The 18,791-nt window shown below is 36.5% G+C and overlaps 1 protein-coding gene across 1 annotated transcript in view; it reads right to left on the bottom strand.

The window, feature by feature from the left end:
* Nucleotides 1-18,791, bottom strand: part of LRRC63 (leucine rich repeat containing 63) — a 75,629-nt gene that overhangs the window by 35,555 nt on the left and 21,283 nt on the right. The window contains exon 4 of the mRNA XM_003412668.4: nucleotides 6,769-6,926. Coding sequence (XP_003412716.2) covers nucleotides 6,769-6,926 — 158 coding nt within the window. The remainder of the gene's footprint in view (nucleotides 1-6,768; nucleotides 6,927-18,791) is intronic.

Here is an 18,791-nt window from a genome sequence, read left to right as displayed (position 1 = left end):
AACTTTCTATATCTAGCCCTTTTCAGAAAAAGTTTGTAAACCTCTGATTTAAAGTAATTCACTCCAAAACCAGATAATCTTATTCTTCTCACTTCTACTAATGGTCATTGGGTTTGTTTGAGACCAAACCTCTCACGAAAGACAAAAAGAATAACAACCAACAGCAACAAAGGCTTGGGGAATTACCAAGTAGCAATTTAACAAGTCAAAATTATAGAGAAAAGGTAATCCCATTTGACACTTTTTCCCCTCAAGGCATCTGCCTAATCTGAAATTGTGGTTGATTGGCTGAGCAGAACTGTAGTGTTTCACATGCCTGGAAAGACAAAAGTGGAGTTCAGGGATTGCCAAGGAGGAGAGGTCTCAGACTATCTAAGGCGTGGTTGAAAGGCTACAGCCCTAGGAGAAAAGATGAACCTTTAGCGCTCTTACAAAGCTTGAAGTCTATCCTTAAATCAGTTGATTCTCTGACTGAATTAAGATGAGCCTCGCCTATGCTCTCTGCCTGCCGGAAACAAAAATAAAAATTCTCTGAAAGAAGATAACATCATCCAGAACCTCAAATTATCTCTGCATAGTATCAATCTTGCAGTAAAAAATACATAGGCTTACAAAGGGCCAAAAACTGAAAAAAAAAACCTAAGAGAAATTATAGACCATAGAGATAAACTCACAGAGAATTCACATATGGGTTTGTCAAATGTGTTTTTAAAAAACAAACAAAAAAAGCCGTCCCCCAAGACTATGGGCTCCCCTCCCCGCTCCCCGCCCCGCCTCCGGCACTCTGCTAACTCAGAAAGAAAACAACTCCTGAAGCCCACTTTTCAGACAAAGATCAGACAGGACCATAAAACAAAAAATTACACATCTCAGGAATGTGCTTCTTAGTTCAATGAAATATTTGAGACCAAATGGGCAACTCCTGTCCAAAAGTAAGACGAGAAGGCAGGAAGGGACAGGAACTGGATGAATGGACATAGGAAACCTGGGATGGAAAGGACAAGCATGCTGTCACATTGAGGGGATTGCAACCAATGTCACAAAACAATATGTGTATAAATTTATGAATGATAAATTAACTTGATCTGTAAACTTTCACCTAAAGCACAATTTAAAAATAAGAAATTAAAAAAGAACTTGAAAAAATAACTGATTAATATCTCAAGACATTAAATGACAGAATTAAGAATTTAAAGTAGAAAAATGAAAACAATAAACATTTAAATAAAAATGAGTGATTATAAACAGGAAATAACCAAAATTAAGAACTTGGTAAAAAGTTTAACAGCAGGTTAGACTAAGCTAAAGGGAAAATTACTGGACTAAAAGTTAGGTAAGAAGAAAATGCCCAGAATCAAGTACAGAGAGTGAAAGGGAGAGAAAATTTAGAAAAGAGAGTGACAGACATAGGGGACAGAATAAAAATGTCTAAGATACATGTAACAAGCCCTGTGGTGCAAATGCTTAAGAACTCAACTGCTGATGGTTCGAACCGATCAGCCGCTCTGCAGGAGAAAGATGCGGTATCTGCTTCTGTAAAGATCACAGCCTTGGAAACCGTATGAGGCAGTTCCACTCTGTCCTATAGGGTTGCTGTGAGTTGACGACAGGTTTCCTTTGGTTTGGTCAGAGTTTTAAATTTTAGCCATTTAATGGGTGTGCTATGGTATCTCATTGTAGTTTTAATTTGTATTTCCTTGAACAATGATGTTTATTATATTTTCATGTACTTACTGGCCATTAGTATGTCTTCCTTTGTGAGGTGTCTGTTCAAGTCTTCTGGCCTGAATCACAGGCAGAATTCTGGATGGACCCTATAACTTTGCACCCTGGTGTTACTCCTGTATTGACTTTTTCCATATTGACTTTGTTATTGACAACCATGCTAACTGTATTTATTAGTTCCGGTAGGCTTTTTTTAGTGTGGATTCCTTAATATTTTCTACATATACAATCATGTTGTCTGTTAGTAAATAGTTTTGTTTCTTCCTTTCTAACCTTTATTAAAACACCCCTGCATTTTTAGAATGAACCAAGGGGAGGATGATGATTTTATTACGATTATTGAACACCTGCTATATCTGTTATTGGGTATTTGTTTTATCTAACAATAATAAATAAATATGTTTCAACATTTTTACATTATAGTTACAAGTGAGAATAGCCTCGAGTTTTCTTTTTATGTAATCCTTGTTAGCTTTCACTGTCAATGTCAATATATCATAAAAAGTTTTTAAAATTTTTCTTTTGAGAATAATTCAGGAAGCATTGTAATGATCAAATCTTTAAAGTTTTTGTAGAATTACCTTTTAAAATACCTGTAGTATTTTGTGGGGATTTCTTTCATAAATGTATTTCTATTTGGAAATTTGTCTGTTTAGACTTCCATCACTATAGGAATCAATTTTATGAAGTACTTTTTCCTAGAAATTTATCCATTTTCACCTAGGTTTTCAAATTTATTTGCAGAGTTGTACAAACTGATCCCTTATGCATTTTTTTTTTAATTTCTTCTGTCTGTATGGTTATTTTCCTTTTAGTCATTTCTCATTTTGTAAACTTGTACTTAAAATTATTTAGCTAGTGGTTTCTGTATCTTTTTTAAACAAAATTTTTAAATAAAAAATTATTAGTTATACTATTTTTCTATTTTTAACATTAATTTAGGTTTTTATCTTTATCAATTACTTCTTTATGCTTTCTTTTTCATTTACCTTGCTATTTTTTCCTAGCTTTTTGAGTTGAATATTTAATACATTAAAAAATTTTATTTACCTAGGTAGGTGCTTCATGCTTTCATCTTTCCAGCTAATGTTTGCTTTAGTTGTATTCTATAGATTGATGTGCTGTTTTGTTATTATCATTATTTTTAATACATTCTGTAGTTTTAGTTTGTCTTGGCATGTTTTTCCCCTTTGGCCTGAGAAAACTTCAATAAAAAATCTGAATCTCTTACTCTCCTCCTTAAAATTCTTCAATGGATTTTAATAAAACTTGCTATTGAAACATAGCACACTTTTTAAAAGTGCACAAATCATAAGTGTGAAGGCTGATAGTTTCCACAAACTGAGCTCACTTGTGTAATTAGCCTGAATTTCAACAAAACATTACCATCATCTTAAAAGCCTTCCCTCCTGCTCCTCTGTTTTGGTTGGGTTTTGTTCAAAATCAGCTGAAAATATGTAACTGAATATTCAAAGAATGGAGGGCCTAAAACTTCAGATTTTGCTAGTTTTAAGTAAATAAACTAGTGAAAACAAAATTTGCGAATAGGGAGATATAGACAAGGCAGAACTACTAAGAAACTAAACAATAAGCGCACTAATGTAGTATAAGATTTAATTTAGGAATTCTATAACTAAGCTTTGGAATATATTGATGTATGAGAAGAATTAGAATTTAGAACATATTCCATTTAGTAAAATTTGCTCTGAATCTCACCAGGTACAAAACAGAGATAATTTTAATCATTAAGAAACATGATCTAAAGAGAAAGATCACTCAGAAATGTCAATGATTTCATATTTATTAACCATAAAATGCAAATTTGAAAACATCATGCAAACTTATAAAATTTTCAAAAATAAGATCATTTTGTAAAAAGAAAAAACCAGTTTGCCAACAAAACAAAACAAAACAAAAAACCAGTGCATGGTTTTGAAGAGATACAGATGGAAAAAAAAAAAAAAGATGAAAGACTGAATATATAACAATAATTATATTTCCTATTTAAGATTCATAATTATATAAAGAAGTGTTTAAAGAATAGTTTTGCTTAAATGTACACACACATACACACACACAAAAACAAACCCACTGGCATCGAGTCAATTCCGACTCATAGTGACCTTACTAGACAAAAAAGAACTGCCCCATAGAGTTTCCAAAGCTGTAATCTTTATGGAAGCAGACTGCCACATCTTTCTCCCACAGAGCAGCGGGAGGGTCCAAACCACTGACCTTTTGGTTAGCAGCCGAGTGCTTAGCCACTGTGCCACCACAGTTCCAAATGTACACAGAAAATATTTTTATATTTAGAAATAATTTTATTTTTGAAAATAATTTTGAATAGAATCATTCATAACTTCATCAACAAAATAAAACCAATTTGTTGGTCAATAAGTATTTCAAAACTATTTTTGAAACTCCATGAACAAATACAAACTCCCTTAGGGGCTGAATTACTGGGCTGAGGGCTGTGGGGACCATGGTCTCAGGGAATATCTAGCTTAATTGGCATAACAGAGTTTATAAAGAAAATGTTCTGCATTCTACTTTGGTGAATAGCATCTGGGGTCTTAAAAGCCTGTGAGCAGCCATCTAAGATACTCCACTGGTATCACCCCTTCAGGAGCAAAGGAAAATGAAAAAAACTAAAGACACAAGGGAAAGATTAGTCCAAAGGACTAATACTCCACAACTACCATGGCCTCCATCAGACTGAGTTCAGTACAACTAGATGGTGCCCGGCTACCACCACTGACTGCTCTGACAGGGATCAAAATAGAGGGTCCCAGACAAAGCTGGAGAAAAATGTAGAACAAAATTCTAACTGGAAAAAAAAGACCAGACTTACTGGCCTTACAGAGACTGGAGAAACCCCTGAGTATGGCCCCTGGACACCCTTTTAGCTTGGTAATGAAGTCATTCCGGAAGTTCACCTTTCAGGCAAAGATTAGACAGATGCATAGGACAAAACGAGACTAAAGGGGCACACCAGCCCAGGGGCAAAGACTAGAAGGCAGGAGGGGACAGGAAAGCTGGTAATAGGGAACCCAAGGTTGAAAAGGGAGAGTATTGACATGTTATGGGGTTGTTAACCAATGTCGTGAAACAATATATGCACTAACTTTAATGAGAAGCTAGTTTGTTCTGTAAACCTTCATCTAAAGTACAATAAAAAATTTTTTTGAACATTTAATTTAAATATAATACTTAAATTTAAATTTGACATGTAGTTATTTTAGTGCTCCCTTGAATTCTCAGTTTCCTGATTTGGACAATAAAGTATGTCAATATCCTACTTCAATAACATTGATTTTGCCTTGAGTTTCAATACAAAATTTTTTTTTAAAGTCTTGTAGTTTTATTAGGAGTCCCCAAGTGGCACAGTTATATGCTCAACTACTAGCCCTTAAAGGCTGGTGATTCCAACCCACTCAGAGATGCCTCGAAAGATAGACCTGGTGATCTGCTTCTGAAGAGTCAGACTTGAAAACCCTATGGAGCACAGTTCTACTCTGACACATGTGGGGTTGCAATGAGTTGGAATCAACAGCAAGTAACAACAACAGTAAAGTTTTACTAGAATATGCTTCAATGTTGATCATTCTGGGTGAATTTTCCTAAGCAAATGATTTGCTCTCTGAATATGTAGGTTCTGGGTTTGTTTTTGTTTTCCAAGCACTTTTTCTTGAATTATGGTTTAAAATATTTGTTTGTTCCATTTCTTTTTTTTTTTTTTTGCTCAATGTCTTTAGGGATTGCTATTATAAGTATGTTGGATATTCTTTTCCTGTGTTCTATATGCAACGCTTTCTCTTGAATCCTTTTTATCTTTATTTCTGTTAAATTTTTCATTCTCTCCTTGCCATCCTCTATTTCTCTTGCTACATTTTCTGTGGTGTGTATATATTTTCATGTTCCTTCTAATTTGTTTCATTTCTGATTTTTTTCCTAAGTATTTATTTTTTTCTTCATATACTTTCTAAATTCTTCCATTTGCAATTTATGCTGTTCTTTCATAGCTTATATCACTTTCTTATTTTTAGCTCATTTTGAAATATTGCTTTACAATTTTCTTATGTATGGCCATATTTCTCTGGAGATTCTTTGTTGTTTGTTAATGTGTTATTCAAATTATTGCCCTCTTTTTAATCTTAATTTTTTTTTTTGCATGTGATTCAACTGTTTATCTTTTCTGTATGTTAAAATAAGATGGCTTTTCTTGTATTTTTAGGAGGGGATTTCTTCATATAGGGTGAGAATAGCTAGAATAATTTGTTTTCTTGGCTCTCAAGCTCCTTGCTCTAGTATCAAAAAACAAACCCACTGCCGTCGAGTCAATCTAACTCATAGCAATCCTATAGGACAGAGTAGCCCCACGGCGTTTCCAAGGCTGTAAATCTTTACAGAAGCAGACTGCTACATCTTTCTCCCTTGGAGCAGCTGGTAGGTTCAAATCTCTGACCTTTCAGTTAGCAGATGAGCGCTTTAACCACTGCGCCACCAGAGCTCCATTTGTTCTAGTACAAGTATTTAAAAATGAGAAAAATGTCTTCTCTGTGTAGCCACATCCACAGTGCTTTTCAAGATCTTTTCCTCTGACCCTCCCCACCCCCAACTCCACCACTCCCACTCACTTTTCCTTTCCTTTATCTCCAGAGCTCTTACCCTACTCAATTTGGATTCTACCCCCAGTAGTTTTCCTCTGTGTATGGTTCAGTCCTTCTGGAACAGTGTTTCTGTTATTTCTGAGAGTTTTGAGGGCTTTGGTTGTCCTACTGCCCTCTCATCTGCCCGGTCACTCGGGTTGTTCCCTGAACAATATGATAACTCTGAATTCCACTTCTCTTATTATGCTCTGTAAAGAAAAATGCACTGTAATTGTAATTATAAGGCAAACTAAGGCAGATAGGTTTAGAGATGCAATTTGAATGTGTTGCTGGGACATCTCAACATCACGGAAATGGACCTAAGTTAGGAAACCTGAATTAAGCATAATTAATAATACAGTAGGGCATTTTCATTAAAAAAGATCTAGCATACCTTAAGATTAAGCGCATTTCTTCCATATATTTGACAGTTTAATATGGCCAAATTGGTCATGGCCATTATTGTTTCATATTGTGTTGCTGAAATAGTCTTAAAGCCCTCACCACGTACAACATTCGTCAATACATCTTTCTTTTTAGTCTTAATAGGACCTTAATAAACAAAAGAAAACATGAAAGTTACATGTAGTATCACTTAGAGTGAAAGTTAGAAAGTATTTATGCTACAAGAGACTAAGTCACCATAAATAGATTGGCTGAGTACATTCTCTGGAAAGGATTCTCCATAACCTGTACCCACCCAATCTCAGTTGGTTATTTTTGTCAGTCTGGGTTTTTTATATTAGACAGCACAATTCTCTTTCATTTAAAAAAAAAAAAAGTACATTCATTGATTTCTACATGGATAACTTTTAAAGAGTCCATCAATCTCAGTCTTGTAATAAATGTAAAAACATTTTAAAAAATATTACTATGAAACCAACTTTTTGACTCACAAAACTCATAAAGGACATCACATAAGCAAAACTCAGATAAAGATCACTTCCCAAGTGGCAGCTTCACTTTTCCTTAATATCACCTTGATGCATGATTCAAAATTTCTATGTAATTCAGCCCTTCCTTCTTTTTGTAGACCCCACACAGGAAAGGAAAAAAAAAAAGCTCCAGAGTTAGCCAAGGAGAGACCATCTAAAGTTACTTTACCCTCGTGGGTTTCATCTTCCATCAAAAATGATCTATGTAAGTACACCCCTAACATTGAAGGATAACATTTTGGAATTTTATACAATCTATTTTTCATTCTCATCCATTCTTGCTGCATTGCTTGCAGCAACATATTTTACATTCTCAGTAATTCTTATGCCATTGCTTCAATGAGAGGAAATAATGCAGCCTAGAACAAAGAAGACAATGTTCAGTTTTTAATTTCTAAAATAGGTCCTGCATGCCCATTTCAGACCAACAGATGTGGAAATTAACTATAGGATAGAAAAAGACATATGATATTGTAGTTCCTTACTTGGGAGAGGGAATGGAGCAAGAAGGAAAGCAAAGTGAATTAAGACAGCTTATGGCCTGCTCTCTGCCCACCCAACCTCAGGGTCTAAACACAAGCAGTTGTATGAGGCCCTGGTGGTGCAGTGGTTAAGAGTTATGTGGTTCAAATCCACCAGCTGCTCCTTGGAGACGCTATGGGGCAGTTCTACTCTGTCCTATAGGGTCACTATGAGTCAAAATCGACTCAGTGGCAACAGGTTTGGTTTTTTGTTGTTTTTGCATCACCCTTACGACACCACCCTTGCTTGATATTGACTGTTATCTCTGAGCCATCTATAAGTTACTGTATTAGTTTATTTTATGTTTGCTTACTGTATCCTAGCTTCTTTGTTTTGTTTTGATATGCCCAAATGGGTTGCTTCAGTGAGCTAGCTTGATTATTTTCACCTTTGAAGCTCTGACATCCTGTCACTAGATGGCTAGAGCTATTATCAGGTATATCAGTCTAGGAGTCCATTCACTTTTCTTGTATTGATTCAGTGTTGGGGTCCAGGTAGCTGCTCATCAAGTGTGTGGTAAAGGCTCTGTCCTACAGTCTTAGAGGGGCAGGGGTGATTGGTGTAGGTATCAGTATCTGGTTGCAGCAGGGGGTCATGCTCTGAACAAGGCAGGGGGCTAAGAATCGTCCCCCAAGTGTCTGTGAGGAAAGCGTGTCCTTCTTCCCTAGAGCACACAGGTGGGTGGGTTCTGCAGATGGACCATGGGCACCCAATGTTTTTGGTTGTAGGGACTGGGAGGTGCCAGTTATCCTTGTATCCCTGTCGCGGGTGGCTCGGTGACCTGAGTGGAGCCACCTGTCCTTGGGCCCCTGATGTGGGTAGGTGAGGACCCTGTTTAATAGGCAAAGCAGTGTCAAACATCAAACACCCACCTCTCCACTGCACAGCTGAAACAGTTGCAGTCTTCTAACAAGGGCCTATTTTCCTGAAATAGGCCCACATAGGTCCATGCAGTGGGGAAAGGTACTCAAAGTCCATGGACCATTTGTGCCTGGACAAGAGCCGCTTCTGTCCTGAGCTCCTCTGGTTAGTGGAGCTGGCAAATTATCTTTTCCTGCAATTGTGAATTTATTCCTTCTCCATGGCCGGGAGGATGGCTCTAGGCACTCAACAGGGCCTATCTCAGGCCCAGGGAAATCAACAGCCGCTGAAGCCGGCTTGGGTGCAGAAGGCATGGTAAGATACATGCAAGTGCTTAGCTTTTGCCGAGAACGCCATTATTCTCTGGTTCCAGAGGTGTGAGTAGGCTGTGTGGCTGGCTGCGTCTCCCTGAGGAAACTGCAGCCGAATGCTAGTACCAGCCTGCTGCTGTCGCTCTGGGAATGGTGCCTGAAGGCTCCCCGCAATTCAGGTCTGGTAACTCCTTTCCGCTTCTGAAACATCTCTTCCGCCCCCGCCCCTCTGTTCATTTTCCAAGCTTGCCTTTGATGCTCAGGGCTCCTGGCTTGTCATAAATATACTCGCTTCACTTGTTTTTTTGGGTCTTTGTTGTAAGATGGCTCGCCGGAAGTGTCTGTCTACTCCACCATCTTGGCCCCACCCTCCACTACCCTTGCTTGAGTCGCACCTTTTATCTTACAAGAGACAAAACAAAATAGAAGCGAGCAGAGAGGGAAGGACCTCATTACCCCCAAGAAAGAAGAGCTGGGAAGCACAGCATGTCCTTTGGACCTGGGGTCCCTAGGCTGAGAACCTCCTAGACCCAGGGGAAGATTGATGCCAAGACACATGGAGATCCCCATGGAACGTCAGGCCCACAGATGTTGAACAGAGACAAAGACATTCTCCTGGAGCTGACAGAGAGAGAGATGGCCTTCCCTCAGAGCTGGCACCCTGAATTCAGACTTCTAGCATCCTAAACTGTGAGAGAATAAATTTCTGTTCATTAAAGCCATCCACTTGTGGTATTTCTGTTATAGCAGCACTAAATAACTAAGACAAATCCCTTTATAATAAAGTTCAATGTTTTTATATACTAGTCTTTAGTAGACTCAGTTATTTCACAGATCATTACAAATTTATAAATAGTTTTGAGAGACATAAGGTTATTAACTTTTAGTCTTGCCAGCCATGGATATTTATGAAACAACCTCTATTTCCACCATTTTTTTCCCATAAAATACAGTTTAATGCCACCAAAAAATCTGCAGACAAAAGGGTAGTTTCTTAAATTGAATACACTTAAGTTTATGGAAAACTCACTCCCATTGTTCTCATTTTGCTCCAGTGCAACTTACTGAGAATAATATCCCACACTGGCACAGGTCCTATGTTCTCAATTCCCATGAAATCTTTAACTCATCACAATAGGATTTCTGACTCTATGCAGGTAACTCACAAATCTTATTTCCAGCCCAGAACTCTCTCTTCAGCTCCAGACGCGTATTCCTAACTGCCTATTTTAACATCTCCACTTGGATTTCTCACAGGCACTTCAAGTTTACAGTGTTCAAAACTGAACTCATCATCTTTTACCTGAAAGTTAATCTGTCCCCTGTTCTCTTGACCTTTGATAATAATGTCATTATTTTCCAGTATCCCAAGCTAAGAGCTGTGAGGCAATAGAAGCCCTTTCATCTAGAGCAGTTAAAACTTATATCTGATTAATTAACAGAAATAAATTAAAGATCAGAATAACAAGAGAATATTGTTAAAATTTTATTTTAATTAAAAAATAAGCGTACATGTGTTTAACAATCCTTTAGTATAGGATTGTTCTTTGAGTTTATATGTGGTGGCTAGAATGTCAAGTCATCTTTCTTGTATAAAACTTTAATCATAATGGACTAACTATAATTTCCAGTCTGATTGTTTTAAGTGCAGCAAGGTTTTTTTAAAAAAAAATGGCAGATTCTAGTGCATAACCCTTCTATATATTTATTGTTTTCTCAAATCTATTAGCATTATCTTACCCACATCCACTTTGTCAGCAATTTTTTTTAGCAATTTTCCTTTATTTCAATTTTCTAAAATATTTGAATTAGTTTTCATAAAACAACTCTTTTTTTTTTTTTTAATCATAAAAACACCTTTCTTTCATTAGTCTGAATTGGGCAGGGGAATGCCTGGAAAGTGCAGTTTACCACTAGAAACAGAACTAAACATTGGTGCACAAGAAGATGCCCGACTGCCTGAAAATAATTAGAAGAGGGCTTGTGCTTCCAGGGAAATATAGTAGACGTACTTTTCTATTCCCCCACTAAGTACAACTAAAACCCTGGACATTATACATAAAATAAACCTAAGAACACTCTGAAAGGTGGAGAGAGAAAAGAAGGCAGGCTAGCTAAAGATCTCAGGATCTGAGGAAGAACATGGTGGTGAGTTCCTTGTGTTTTCTTTTTGGGTCATACATACAGGGTCACTATGAGTTGGAGTCAACTCTACGGCAAGGGATTTGATGTTTTTTTGTACCAGACTTGGAGACAAAGAAGCCAGCAATTTGGAAACACCAACAGGCACAGATTAAATAAATAAATGCCCCAATAAAAGCCTGTTATCTCTAGGCAGACAACCAGGAAAGGGACAGCCTAGCAAGAAAGAAAACTCTTAGACAATAACCACTCCACCTAAATACCACACAAAAAACTGCAGCTCCACCCCATCCATGCCAGGCTGAGTGGGGAGTCTAGACATCTACATTCTCAAGGCTGTAACAAGGTGCCCCAAATTCCCACTGAGATGCTCTCTGAACAGGCAGAGTAGGGAGCCAGAACTTTCATCCCTGCTGGATAGTCATGATTCCCCAATATGATGTCAGTGAAAAGCACATGGGTAACCTGGGTTTCCATCCCTACTTAGAAGTAATGAGGTACACCTTCCATCCCCACTGTGGTGCTATCAGATGAGACTTAGGGGAGAATGAGGACTTGCACCTCTGCTCAACAGTAGCAAGGCTGCTACCCCTGACTCCATGTTGTCAGTGAAGATCATGTGGGAAGCCAGAATTCACATCCCCATCCAGCAGTAACAAGAAATTCCCCACCTTGGGTGTCAACACAAGCAAAGTAGGGAACCTGAATTTCCACCTCTACCTGACAGTAAACAAGATGGCACCCCCTCTCCCCATGCTTGAGTTGTATAAGAAAAAGCCAGCTAAAATAGAATGTTAAATAACATCTTAAGTCATATAACATCAAATGAAAATGTCCAGGTTTCAATTAAAAATCATTTGTCATACCAAGAGCCAGAAAGATCTCAAACTGAATGATAAAAAGAGAGTCAACAGATGCCAACACCAAGATGACAGACGTTAGAATTCTCTCACAAAGCAGTTATAATAAAAATGCTTCAGTGAGCAATTACAAGCATGCTTAAAAAAAATGGAAAAATAGAAAACCTCAGCAAAGAAATACAAAGTCTCAGCAAAATAAATAAATAAATAAAAATGCAATAACCAAAATTTTAAAACCTTAGCATACGGGTTCAACAGTAGAATCAAAGGGGACAGAGGAAAGAATAAATAAACTGGAAGATAGAACAATAGAAATTAACCAATATGAGCAACAGACAAAAAAAAAAAAAATTTAAAAAAAGCTTCAGGGACCAGTGAGACTAAGAAAAAGCCTAACATTCATGTAATAAAAGCGCTGCAAGGAGAGAAGAAAAACGGGGGAGGGGTAGGGAGGGCTGAAAAACTACTCAAACAAATAATAACTGAAAACCTCCCAAATTTGGCAAGAGATACAAATCTTTAGATTCAAGAAGCTAAGCAGACCTCAAATAGTATTAACCCAAAGAAACACATGCCAAGGCATACTGTAATTAAACTTTTAAAAACTTAAGACAAAAAAATCTTGAAACCTGCCAGAGAAAAACATCTTATCTATAGAGGAAAAACAATTATGACAATTTCTCATCAGAAACCATGGAAGCCAAAGGCACAATATTTTTCAAATGCTGAAAGAAAAGGACTGTCCACCCAGAACCCTATTCCTATCAAAAAATTCTGCAGGAAAGAAGAGGAAATCAAGACATTATCAGGTGAAGGAAAAGACAGAATCTGTCATCAGCAGAAACACCCTAGAAGAATGACTAAAGAAAATTCTCTAAATACAAGGGAAAGAAAAACCCTGGAACATCAGAAAGGAAGAAAACATAAGCAAAAATCTGGGTACATAACATAGGATTTCCTTCTACTGAGGTTCCTACATTATGTTTGATAGTTGAAGGAAAAGTTATACCGCTGTCTGATGTGGTTCTAAATATATGCAGGGAAATAGTTAAGACTATAATATTGTATACTATAATATTGTAATGAGGAAGGGTAAGTGACATAAAGGGAGGTAAGATTTACATATTTCACTTGAACTGGTAAAATGATAACACCAGTAGACTGTGCTAATGTAACACCTAAAGCAACACCTAAAAAAGCTATAAAAAGAGATACATTCAAAAATACTATAGATAGGTGATGCCAGCAAAATAGTACAGTAAGGACATCTGATAACTGGCTCCTCCGTAAAAGCAATGAAAAAACTGAAACAAATTGTAAGGATCAACTTTTGGGAACTCTAGAAGTTAACCAAAGGATTGCAGTAACTCAGAGAACATTTACTGAAGAAAAAATGATTGAATCTTGGTAAGAACAGGAAGCTTCATGACATTGTAACTTGCTCTGGTTCCATCTCCACTCACCAGTTCAGCAGTAGCTTGAAAAATAATAGCTTGCATTCCTACTACTAGATGAAGTATAATGAAGCTGGAGCTCTTTCAAAGTTTCATTCCCAAAGAACTGTCATTATTCTTGGGACATCTGTCATTACTCTTATCACCATTCTCGGAAATGTTGGTTCCCTGATTCCATTTACAAGCCTGACTCAGAGCTCACCTTCTCTCCAAGGGGAGAAAGGCATTTGCAGAAAACAACTATGAGCTAATTGGATGCCTGAGGTGATGAATACAGAACAAAAAACAGACTAGCCAAAAAGCTTAAAATGAAAAGCTGAAGAATGATGAGATGTCCATGTTGTTGTTGCGTGCTGTTGAGTCGACTATAATTCACAGTGATCCTACAGGACAGAGCAGAATTTCTGCAAGGGTTTTCTATGCTGTAATCTTTACAGGAGCAGAATGCAAGCTCTTTTTTTCCCACAGAGCCACTGGTGGGTTCAAACTGCTGACCTTTTAGTTAGCAGCTGAGCACTATAACCATTGTGCCACCAGGCTCCTTGAGATGTCCATAGGGGTATTGAGAAGCTCTGACATATTCCTGAGACTCTAGAGGGCCACACACACATGTAGGGTTGTATGTATGCTGAGGAAAGACCTGATAAGGCCCTAAGCTTTTAACTCTGACTGACCTTGAGGCATAGTGAAAGCAGTAAATGAAAGCTAAGGCAGAGTAATAAACTGTCAGATTGGTGAATTCCACCAAACACACAGAAAGCCCCTCAGCAAACACTGGGAGATTTATTGGTTCCAAGCATTTAAGAAAATCTCTGTCCAATCATTAGCTGACCAATAGGTGTCAGGGCCACACATGACAAAGAATTACAGAATTAGTTCAGAAAAGTCACTAATCAAACAACTCCAATAAGCAACAATAATAAACCCTACGGAGAATCTGATTTCCAGAGTTGCTATATTGTATTATTTAAAGTGCCCACTATTCAACAAAAATTATGAGACATCCAAAGAAACAAGAAAGTATGGCCCACAAATAGGATAAAAAGCCATCAATAGAAACTTTCCCTGATGAAGCCCAGATGTTGAACTTACTTAAAAAAAAAAAGACTTTAAATCAGCTCTTTTATATATGCTCAAGGAATTAAGAAAGCCATGTCTAAAGATCTAAAAGAAAGTATGAGAATGATGTCCCACCAAATAGAGAATATCAATAAAGAGACAGAATTTTTTAAAAGAACCAAATAGAAATTCTGAGAAGTACAATAAATGAAATGAAAAAATCATCAGAGGGGTTTGGCAGCAGCTTTGAGCAGGCAGAAGAAAGAATCAGCAAACTTGAAGACAGGTCAATTGAGATTATCCAATGTATGAAAAAAAAAAAAGAATGATGAAAAATAAACAAAGCCTCAAAGATTGGTGGGATATCATGAAGTGTACCATCACATACATAATGAGTGAGGAAGAGGGCCATAAATATTATATGATGAAATAATGGTAAAAAAAAAAAAAAAAATTCCCAAATTTGATGAAAAGCATTAATCTACGTATCCAAGAAGCTCAATGAACTCCAAGGATAAACTCAAAAATATCCACACCCAGAACAATAATCACTGTCTAAAACCAAAGACAAAGAGAGAATTTTGGAAGCAACAAGAGAGAAGTGCCTCATTATGTACAAAGAATCCTCCATAAGATTAGCAGCCAAATTTTTATCAGAAATCATGTGGCCAGAAGAAAGGGAGATGGCATATTCAGAGTGCTGAAAGCATATATGGTCAACCCAGAATTCTATATCAAGCAAAACTATTCTTCAAAAATGAAGAAATTAGGATATTCCCAGATAAAATAAAAATGAGAGAGTTTATGATGTGCAGACCAGTTCTACATGAAAAAACTAAAGAGAGTCTGAAGGCTAAAATGAAAGGACACTAAACAGTGACTTGAATTTACATGAAGAAATAAAGAGCACCAGTAAAGGTAGATAAATAGTAGAAATACATTTTTGTCTGTAACTCCCTTTTTTTCCTTCTATCTGATTTCAAAGGCAACTGCATAAAGCAAAAATTTTAAATCTAGATTGAAGGCATACAATATATAAAGATGTAATTTAGGACAATAACAGCATAAAAGAGGAAGGGAATGGAGTAAAGCTTTTGTATACTATTGACATTAATTTAATATTAATCTGAACATGATTATTATAAACTAAGGTGTTGTTATTCCCAGGGCAACCACTAATAACTCAAAAATGTATGATAACAAGGGAATTACAAATGGTGTATTAGAAAATATCTATTTAACCCAAAAGAAGGAATAAAAATAGAGGAACAGAGGACAGAGAGACATAAAACATAGGAAACAAATAGCAAAATGTTGTTGTTGTTAGGTGCCATGGAGTCAGTACCAACTCATAGTGACCCTATGCACAACAGAATAAAACACTGTCTGGTCCTGCACCATCCTCACAATCATTGTTATGCTTGAGCCCATTGTTGTGGCCACCATGTCAATACATCTCCTTGAGGGTCTTCTGCATTTTTGCTGACCCACTACTTTACCAGGTATGATATCCTTCTCCAGGGAGGCCTGATAACATGTACAAAGTATGTGAACAAAATATCAAAATGGCATATGTAAATTCTACCTTATCAGGCATTCCATTAAATGTAAATGGATTAAACTCTATAATAAAAAGGCAGAGATTGGCAGAATGGATAGAAACACATTCCAACTATATGTTGTCTACAAGAGACTTTGGACTCAAAGACACAAACAGATTGAAAATAAAAGAATGAAAAAAGATATAGCATGCAAACAATAATTAAAGGCAAGCTGGCAAGGCTATACTAATATTAGACAAAATAGACTTTAAGACAAAAATTATTATTAGAGACAAAGGACATTTTATATTGATAAAAGTGTCAACCTATCAATAAGATATAACAATTATAACACAACAGAGCTTCAAAATTAGATGAAGCAAAACTGACAGAATTGAAGGGAGAAATGGACAATTAACAGTAATCATTAGAGATTTCAATACTCTACTCTCAAGAATGTATAGAACAACTAGACATACACCACAAGGAAAGAGAAGACTTAGAAAGCCCTGGTGGCACAGTAGTTAAAGCACTTGGCTGTTAACCAGAAGGCTGGTGGTTCAAACCTACCAGCTGCTTTGTGTGAGAAAGATGTGACAATATGCTTCCATAAAGATTTACAGCCTTGGAAACCCTATGGCAGTTCTACTCTGTCCTACAGGATTGTTATGAGTCGGAATTGACTCAATGGCTATGGGTTTTTAACAGTTTATAAGCCAACTAGATATAACAGCATATATAGAATACTCCCTCCAACAACAGAGTACACATTCTTCTCAAGTGCACAAGGAACATTCTCCAGGATAGACTATATATTAGACTACAAAAGAAGTCTCAACAAGTGTGAAAAGAATGAAATCATACAAAGCATCTTCTCCAACCACAGTAGGATGAAGCTAGAAATCAGTAACAGAAAGAAAGCTGAAAATTTCAAAAGTTTATGGAAATTGAGCAAAACATTCTTAAACAATATGTCAAAGAAGAAATCAGATGAGAGAAATCAGATTTAGAGATAAATGAAAACACATACACACACCCAACATACCAAAACTCAAGAGATGAAGAGAAGGCAGTGCTCAGAGGCAAATTTATAGCTGTAAATGCCTATATCAAAAGAGAAGAAAGATCTCAAATCGATATCCTAACCTTAAACCTTGAGGAACTAAAAATAGAAGAGAAAACTAGACCCAAAGATAGCAGAAGGAAGGAAGTAATAAAGATTGGAGAAGAGATAAATGAAACAGAGAATTAAAAAACAATAGAATCAATCAACAAATCTGACAAATCTTTAACTAGACAAATAAAAAAAAGAGAAAAGATGCAAGTAACTAAAATCAGAAAAGACAGTGGGTGCATTACTACTGACCTTACAGAAATAAAGAAGATTTATAACAGAATACAACAAATAATTGCATGCCAACATTTCAGACAATGTAGATGAGATGGACAAATCAATAGAAACATAAAAACTACATAAACAGATTCAATAAGAAATAAAAAAAATCTCAACAGATCTGTAACAAGTAAAAAGATTGAATTAGTAATCAAAAACCTCCCAACAAAGAAACATTCAGGGCCAGATGGCTTCATGGTTGCATTCTTCTGAACATTTTAAAGATTTAACACCAATATTTCTCAAATTCTTCCAAAAGATCACAAGAGGAAGGAACATTTTCTAACTTTTTCTGTGAGGCTAGCATTACCCTCATATACAGCTAGACAAAGACATCACAAGAAAAGAAACCTACAGAACAATATCCCTTATGAATATAAATGTAAATATTCTCACGAATAAATGTAAGTCTCATGAGAATACTAGCAAACCAAATTCTGAAGCATGTTAAAAGGATTATATTTGGTGAGCAAGTGGGATTTATTCCAAGAATGCAAAGGTATTTCAGCATAAGAAAATCAATCAATGTAATAAACCACATAAACAGAAAGAAGAATTTGCACACTGAAAACTAACAAAGCCTGATGAAATAAATCAAAGAATACCTAAATGGAGAGACATATCATGTTCATAGATTGGAAGACTCAATATAATTAAGATATTAATTCTCTCCAAAATGATATATACAGGTTTAACACAATTACTATCAAAATCTCAGCAGGAATTTATGTAGATACAGACAAGATTTTTTTTTTAATTATATGAAAAGGCAAACGATAGAATAGCAAAAACAATTTTGAAAAAGAATAATAAAGTATGAGGAATTAGTCTATCTGATTTCAAAACTTATGTAGCTAAAGTAATCAGAACTGTGTGGTATTTGTGGAAAGATTTGTGTCAAAGGAACAGAACAAAGAACACAGAAATAGGCACACACAAACATGCTCAACTAATTTTTTTCATTGTGCTTTAAGTGAAAGTTTACAATTCAAGTCACTTTCTCATACAAAAACTTATACACACATTGTTATGTGACCCTAGTTGCTCTCCCTACAATGTGACAGCACGTTCTTTCTCTCCACCCCTGTATATCCCATGTCTATTCAACCAGCTCCTGTCCCCCTGTGCCTTCTTATCTCGCCTCCAGACAGGGGCTGCCCACACAGTCTCATGTGTTACTTGAGCTAAGAAACACACTACTCACCAGTATTATTTTATGTCTTATAATCCAGTCTAGTCTTTATCTGAAGAGTTGGCTTTAGGAATGGTTTTAGTTTTGGGCTAACAGAGAGTCCATTGGCCATGACCTCTGGGGTCCCTCCAGTCTCGGTCAGACCAT

Source organism: Loxodonta africana, chromosome 17 (genome assembly GCF_030014295.1).
Source record: "Loxodonta africana isolate mLoxAfr1 chromosome 17, mLoxAfr1.hap2, whole genome shotgun sequence".
NCBI lineage: Eukaryota > Metazoa > Chordata > Mammalia > Proboscidea > Elephantidae > Loxodonta > Loxodonta africana.
The sequence above is the reverse complement of the archived record's forward strand: the minus strand, read 5'-3'. Positions and strand labels throughout refer to the sequence as shown.